Raw genomic sequence first — 8,292 nt, 5'->3', positions numbered from 1 at the left:
TTAGCCAGCGCCCCCATTTTTTCACATCGCCTCCTGTCTCCTGGAGACTGCCGTCCGATTTCTTCCACTCTACCTCCGGAGTGGGACTACGGAACAGATAGATCATCCCGTAAGCAAATCAAGGCAAGACTAAAGAGAACACACACACAGGTGACATAAACACTCACAGGCCTTTGGGGATACACTCGAGGGTGACAGTTTGACCTCTGAGGGCGTGCACCATTGAGTGAGTCCCACTGGGACTGAGAAAAAGTGGCTTTCTGCTACGGTTGACATCATTACCTGAGCGAGAGAAGGAGTAGGAGTGTAAAATAACCTGAACAAATAGTTAGTGCCTGCAAAGCTTAAAAATGCAACTTTAGAAATATACTTATAGAAATGTGCTTGTGATCAGTAACGTGTAACTCACTGGGCTGGACGGTGAGCGCGATAGCAGCCTCCGGGAGAATGGTTCGGGCTGCCACGTACTGAGCATTGCAGATATAATCTTGTTTGCTATCACTCTTCAGGAGATTTGCAAAGAAGAGGTTTCCATCCAGGCCGACCAAAACTCTCTCGTTCTGCTCGATATGAACCATGCCTAAGACACGGAAAGAGAGCCACAGGAGGACAGGATTCTTACCAGACATACGTACCATAGCGATAATGTGGTATACTTAGTAAACATATATATAAATATATACATATTTATCTATCTATCTATCTATTTAATCAGCTCATATGAAAGCCTGCTATTACATTTTCCAGAATTTAGCTCAGAATTAGCTCAGTAGGCTATGTTGTTGCTATTTAGCTTGACTATTATGCTATAGCTACATATGTTTATGTTATATTTAAGCTATTTTGATGTCTTTATTTTTTGTTCCATAATCACTCAGGTTTAATAGGTTAGCATACGGAGAGAGGACCCAGGGACAGAGGATGGAAGACTCACTGATGTCCATCCAGTGGATGTTTGGCGGCGTGGAGCTCTCTGGGGGGTTACAGGTCAGAACAATGCTCTCGCCTTCAAACGCTCTCTTGTGTATCTTTTGTTGCTTCAGAAGAACAGGCTGAGCTGAAACAGGAGGGGAACAATGTCAACTGATTACGGTAGGTACAAGGAGGACACCTGTCCTCCACCCCTCAACCCTGCCTCGTAACTTGTGTTTTCTTTGTGTTTTTTGTGTGTATTATCAGGCACTAGGGATCGTTTTTTTTCTTTTTGGGGTCGTGAACTGTTCCCTGTCTGCTCTGTTTTGGCTGTAAGTATTTGACTCCATCAGCTGAAATACTGATTTCCCAGAATCCCTTCCTCTTTCTCCTCTTATTAAACTTTAAATGTAATTACTAAAACATCTCCACTGCATCTTCAGGATGTGGTTGTTACAGTAACGGGAGCAAATCGAAGAAACTGGTCGACCTCAACTGACCTCACTGTGTGTGTGTGACTGAGAGAGAGAGAGAGAGAGTGGGAGGGGGGGAGAGAGAGAGAGAGAGACAGAAAGAGAGTGGGAGGGAGGAAGGGAAAAACAGAAAGTGTACTTCCTGATTATCAGGCAGCCCATGACTCAGGATATTATCTCATGTCATGTTTTTATTTGCATGATTCGGCCACTTCCTCACATATATACACCTGCTCTTACTCCTGTCATGCAAATCGAGTTACTCTGAAAACCTTGTGTTTGTGACTTTACCTTCACAGCGTGATATAGCTATTTCTAGCGATAAGCATCGCCATCTTTCTTCAAGTTGAACCTCAACTCTACCACATTCAGAGCCAAAGCTCTAGACCAGGACTGCACTATCGGTATTTACCAGTCGTGCTGTTAGATCACAAAAAACTAAAATAAATATGGATGTCTGATATCAACTTTGTGCCAGTTAAATAAATGAGCTGCAATGCTGCCATCTAGTGACTTTCACTTTCATTTACAGCCGTTTGTCCCCAAAGGGCACATCATTTGACAAAACCCAGTTGTGTTATGGGGTTCATTATTGGAGGAAAAACCAATAACGATTCTTACAGATACTACACAATTATGCTAATATGCTAATTTTATGACTTTCACTTTCATTTACAGCCGTTTATCCCCTGAGCTGTTCTTAATTATTCAATTACAAAAGACTCACGCTCCACGATGACTCGTACGACGTCTGTCATGGCTGTTCCCAGGATGTTGGAGGCATAGCAGCGATATACTCCTTCGTAAAAGTCCAGCACGCTTTCCTTTTCAGCTTTAAAAGTCCCTGATCCTTGAAGCTCCTCGCCAAACTCTGCGCCATCCTTCACCCACCGGAAACTGACGAGAAGTGAGTATAAATTGTCACTGATCAGAATCACCTATTCTTTCATTGTCAATGTACACAAACACATAAAAGTGTCATTAAAAATCCCACATTTCCTGCACACACAGATTAGCTCAGTGAACTGGAGATGGAGGCCAACCGTACGTACATCGGTGTTGGGTTTCCTGTAGCCTCACAGGGCAGAATCAGGTCTTCCGCAGAAAACGCCGTGAACGACGATGGCATTTCTGTGAGAACCGGAGGCTGTGACACTGAAAACACACACAAAGCACACGTATGTTTCTACACTGCTTTGGTGAGTTTTTATTTCCAACTTTGTCCTTATTTAAATGGAGCTCTTATTTTTTAGCTTTTAAATTAGGTTTTATATATATATGTATATATGTATATATATATATACACACACTATTTTCAGATACTATATGTCGCTCTGGAGTATAAGTCGCACCAGCCAAAAAATGCAAAATGAAGAAGAAAAATAATTCACCCAGCAAAAGCCCGTGTATATACACTCCCAGTCAAAACTTTGGAAACACCTTCAATTTTTGTTTCTTATTTTTACTTCTTTCTGGATTGTAGCTACATACCTAAGAGATAAAATATATGAAGCAAGATATGTGGAACTGCAAAAAAAGTATATATATACACAGTATATATATCGCAAGGGTTAAGTTCCAAGACTGCCCCTGGGATGACTGCATGTATATATACTGCATGTGTATACAGTATATATATGATGGCCTAAAGTGTTTCTAAACCTGACGATGGTTGAGTGGAGGTGAGTTGTCTCTATCATCATCTTTTTCGCCTTTTATCTCTTTCAGGAAATTCCCTAAATTATTCATAGCAGATGTGAAGATAATGAAGATGCTCCGGGCCTGTGCATCAGACAACACTGAACGATGGACTTGAACCACATCCTGCTCTAAGTGTTCGACGGAGAGTTGACTCTGAAGGTGAGAAATGACACTGTGAGAGGGTTTAATGTGGAAAATCACAACCCTAAAAACATCCATTAAAGCTACGGGGTTTTACGGTCAAAAAACAGTGTTACCAAACATTAAAGTTCAAATCTTGAGGACGCTTGGTTTTAGTCGTGAAGGTTTAATGGAAATACTCCCAAACAAACATTAACGTAAACAACATGTTTCATAATTGATGGAACAACAAGAAAAAGAGTGACTTACTGTTGTGAATTTTATCTTTTTGTCCACAGGGAGGCAGTGAAAGTAGAGCAGAGAGTCAGTTTTATACACAAACACATCAGTGTGTCAGTGATGATTTCAAAGGTTTATATATGTCCACAAATACTTTATTTTCAGTGTTTCCCGTAAGTCAAATATAATTATCAAACATATACAGCAGTTTATAATACTCGGTGATATGAAAGCATAAAATGACCAAATGACTCTGGACGCTGGATGTATTTGGTCCGTGGGTTTTTATGCTCTCCGTTTTCACACACAGACCCTGTGGCTCCTGGATCATCTTACATCTTACAGTTTACAACTCTGTTTTTCTCCTGCTCCTCTGTTCTGATATTGAGTGATATTCTTCATCACTCATCTCATTTACAACCCAATTTCCCTCTCTCTCTGTCCCCCTCTCTCCCCCCTTATCTTTCTCTGTCTCTCCATTTAAGCCACACCCAAGCGGGAAGGTCATGTGGCTGAAGGTCAAGCTGACTCCTGGCTCCTCCTTCTCATCTGTCTCTTCCCTGTCTGTCTGTTTCTTCACCTCTTACCGGGATGCTGTAGTAACTATGTTCGACCTATGATCTTAGCCCGCAGTGCGAGAGGTCACAGGTCGCTGTCATTCCGTTGTGTGTGTGATTGAGGGCGTGTTTGTTTTTGTGCTTTATTGCAGTTGTTAATGTGTCCTATTGGAAACAAAAACTGACTAAACACAGATAACGTAGGACGCTGAGAGGAACGGTTCCTTATCACGTACGCAGCTGCGTACTCCCTCAATAATGCAGCTAGCAATTAGTTAATGCGGGAATAAGAGATAAAGCTTTTTAAGCTTAAATTTGAATATGAACGGCTCGTATGGCAATACTGAGTTAGTACAAGATCTAAAAAGAAACAAAATATGAATAATAAGGATGATAACAATACTTCTCATATATTATTATTAGGATTATTGTTGTTGTGATTATTATTATTATTGTTGTTATTATTGTTGTTGGTGGGATGATGATGGGATTTTAACCTTTTTCTCTCAGTATGTGTTAATGACATCATGTGTTGGCTATGTATAGATGATAGACGGTGGAATTACAGGATATACAGCTTGTTTCTGGGCATGCATTAAAATGTATTATAAAAATACACTGGGCCACTCTGAGGTGGTTTGTGGGCTGCTACTTACAGCCTTCTGGAATCTGAATGGCTCCCTGAGCAAACGGAGGTGGGGAGGAGAGGAGGAAGAAAGGGAGGAGAAGGAGCAGGGCGGGGCAACATCGTCCCCTATAGCCCGTCCGCCGATGCTGTGACGCGCACATCTCTCAATGTCCCATCAAAAGTGCTGCAGCGCACCCACACACTCATCAACACACAACAACACACATACACACACACAGTAGGGGTCGCTGTCTCAGCCTGGACGCAGAGTTAAACCGAGGCTCTGGATGAAGGTCCAGGTCCGGGGTCCGTGATTTTACTGCCTACGGGAGGGGAGAAGAAGAGAGGGAGAGATGAGAGGAGGAATGGGGGGAGAAGGCATAAATAAATTAATAATAATAATAATAATAACAACAACAACAACAATAATAATAATAATAATAATAATAATAATACAAGTCTCCGGTCAAAGATCAAGCCATGATGTTTTTTTTTTTACATTTTTCTATTATGACAACTTTGAGCGGTCCCTAGCAGCGGACAGTGAGGGCTTGATAAAAAAGCACACTTAACAAAACCCTCATCTGTTCCTCAAAGTGTTTTTGTCACAGAGAAAAGGATTAGGTCATCAGATTAAAAGGAGATCAAATCAGAGATGCAGGAAACATATTTTTTTCCTAATGACATTACAAAAAGTGTGTGTGTGCGTTTGTGTGTGACTTTGTGTGTGTGTGTGTCTTTCTGCCACCTCAGCTGTATTTCCATTCATCCAAACATCTTCTCTTTTGTTCCTGCCTGGTGACAGGACATTGACCCGTGACAATGATGGGTGGTGTGTGTGTGTGTGTGTGCGTGTGTGTGTGTGTGTGTGTAGTTAAAACCATCCACAGATGGAACAGTCTTTTTCCCTCTTTTGTTCTCAGACATCACCGTCTGTGCATGCACAGAAGCCAAAACCTCACAACGCCGGGTTTGTTCATTTCCCCTAAAATAATAAGAAAATCAGTGCCTGTGTAATAGATTTGAAAGCAAATTTTTAAAATTTTTAAAATCTAGTATTTTTTAAAAATAATATTTTTCAGTGAAAGGGTGTCTTTTTTAACACTATTTTTTGGTCAAACTTTTTTTTCTTTTTTCGGTGTTTATTTATTGACCAGATGATGTCATCACACACGGCTGTGTCTGTGACATAAAAGGAAAAGCGAGCGCGCTCTAGGTGATGCTGGTGACATAACCCATCAATCTGTGAACGCCTGAAGCATCACACACACTCACATATATACTCAGAAGTGACAGCTGGCTAATATAGACCTCCCTCTGTCAAGTAATTACACTCACACACACACACACCCACCCATCCACCCACCCACACACACACACACACGAACCTAATACCATCTACTATAGTTGTCAGATTGTTTCGATGTTAGTAAAAATGTCTATTTATCGGCACCTTTCAGGACCTTCAGCGTCACTTCATAATAAGATCGTAAAATTAAACAGACAATAGGAATTCAGAAGACAATGAAAAACAATTCAAATCAAGAGAGAGATCAGGTGGAGTTAAGTTATGCCAGAGAGGTCGGGGGCGCTCCAGTTGAAGTGCAATGAGTGGGGCGGGTGGTAAGGTGAGATGGATGGAGGAAGATGACCTGAGGGTGGGGGAGGGTATGTTTATGTGAAAGAGAAGGGGGAGGCAAGGAGGGGCTGGGTTGGTAATGGCCTTTATATGTGAGGCGATGTGATCTGTAATCATGTGATGAGCTCAGAGGAAGGAGATCGACTTGAAAGTCTTAACCAGTCGTAGTTTGTGTATTAACTTTGGTACAATAATCCAGGCAGGAAGTGACTAGATAACTTGTCATAGTTAGAGCAATAACAGCATGTGAATGTGTGCGTTTTCCACCAGCAGTCCCTAACCTTTTTTGTACCAAGGACCATTACTGCGGACCAGACGTAGCGCGCCGATTGTTGGAGGATCGCTAATTTTTCAAAATAAAACGTCAATTTTGTAAAACATTGAACTTTTTATTTTGTTAGTACTGGAGTCTGGATGATTGGATGATATTATTTTTGAAATATTGCCGGATTATCTTTGAATGAGGAAAGTAAACGGATATGAATGGATTCTCTTTGAATACCGGTCCGATACCGGTCGCCGCACCGGGGATTGAGGATCCCTGTTTTACACCAAATCATACAAATATTTATACAAAAAATTGTCAAGAAAAATATGCAAAACTATTTTGAAAATACTTCACAGAGTTGGTTGTTTTTAGTCGCGTCAAGAGTTGCTTTCAATTTTTGAATTTTCATTTTAAGCCTGTTCTGCTTTGGTGAAACTGTACATGCAAACACACAGAGGCTGATTTACAAAGTAAATGAGCCAGAAGAGACTTGTGTGCGTGTGTGTTGTGTAAGCGAGGTCGGAGAAAATAAATGATGTCTGTATCCCAGCATGCCTGGCGACAGAGAACCAGCTCCGTCTGGTTTACAGCTGCTTAAAAACAGTCGTTTTTCATATCAACTTCCTCTAATCTGCATATTCATGACACCCCCCGCTGTGACCCTACATTTTGAGGGAGGGGGGCAGGAGAGCCACGGCTCATTACTGAATTAGCTGCTCATCTCCTGACGTATGGCCACAGTTCTGGTCTTCACGTATCGGTTGTGTGAAGCAGCCCTAGATTCACTGTGATCGTTGCAGCCTCACTGACTTTTATCTTCTCCCCGTTTTAATGGAAATTATCAGTACATTTAAAACACAATAAAGAGACAGAGCTTTAATTTAAAACCCTGAGCGAGTCTGTCTGTCACGGCACCGTTCAACTGATGTTTTAAGGCCATTTTGACTAACAGTTATTTATTTGGTTGTGAGATATATTTTCAAATCCAGGATATTTGTGAGATTTGTTTTTGTAGGGATATCGGAAAATATCACCTGACTGATATTATTGTCTGATATTAATACAGTTATGCAACATGTGTAAGAATCGCAATCGAACTTTTTCTCCAATAATGAAAACCCGATAACACAATACCCAAGTTTTGCCAAATGATGCGACCTAAAAATAGCTTTAAGGGAAAACAGCTGTATATGAAAGTGAAAGTAAATTATAAAATGTGTCCTATGCCTTTAACCCATCACCTTAGTGAGCAGGCGGCAGTTAACTTTCTTAACCACCAGGGCACCACTGCCTCAATGTATCGATATCAGTTAATATCGGAATCAGAAATTAAGTGTTTGGACAATTCTGACAAATCGGCAAAAAGTTAATAACGGACAACCTGCGTTTTTTTAAGCAATTTTTGGCCAATGTTTAATAATTCATTATAAATATATATATACTTATATATATATTTATATATATATACATACATACATATATGTATATACAGTATATACATACATACATATGTATGTATATATTTATACATATATAATTATATATATATGTAGGTGCGTATGTGTTTGTTTTGTGTGTGATTAGTACAACAAAAGTAAAAGATTTTTAACCTACGCTTGTGTCGCTAACTAGATCATTTCAGCTAACATTGAGTCGAATTAATCTTTGCCTAGATCATAACTATGGTTTCGCGGTTTCGTTTTTTAAAATTTTTTTTTTTAGCTAACTGGTATTAGTTAGAAAAGTTGAGGACA

The 8,292-nt window shown here is 40.3% G+C and overlaps 1 protein-coding gene across 1 annotated transcript in view; it reads right to left on the bottom strand.

The window, feature by feature from the left end:
* The window catches only part of LOC103384549 (neural cell adhesion molecule L1.1-like), a 14,042-nt gene extending 9,247 nt beyond the window's left edge, over nt 1–4,795 (bottom strand). Inside the window, exons 1-8 of the mRNA XM_025059110.1 lie at nt 4,660–4,795; nt 3,477–3,491; nt 2,438–2,540; nt 2,113–2,282; nt 935–1,057; nt 410–580; nt 168–282; nt 1–86 (exon numbers count right to left, since the gene is read on the bottom strand). Coding sequence (XP_024914878.1) covers nt 1–86; nt 168–282; nt 410–580; nt 935–1,057; nt 2,113–2,282; nt 2,438–2,540; nt 3,477–3,491; nt 4,660–4,792 — 916 coding nt within the window. The 5' untranslated portion in view covers nt 4,793–4,795. The remainder of the gene's footprint in view (nt 87–167; nt 283–409; nt 581–934; nt 1,058–2,112; nt 2,283–2,437; nt 2,541–3,476; nt 3,492–4,659) is intronic.
* Between the last annotated feature and the right edge of the window lie 3,497 nt (nt 4,796–8,292).

The sequence above is a fragment of the Cynoglossus semilaevis genome, chromosome 10 (assembly GCF_000523025.1).
Source record: "Cynoglossus semilaevis isolate Cse_v1.0 chromosome 10, Cse_v1.0, whole genome shotgun sequence".
NCBI lineage: Eukaryota > Metazoa > Chordata > Actinopteri > Pleuronectiformes > Cynoglossidae > Cynoglossus > Cynoglossus semilaevis.
Note: the sequence above shows the minus strand (reverse complement) of the source record. Positions and strands in the feature narration are given on the sequence as shown.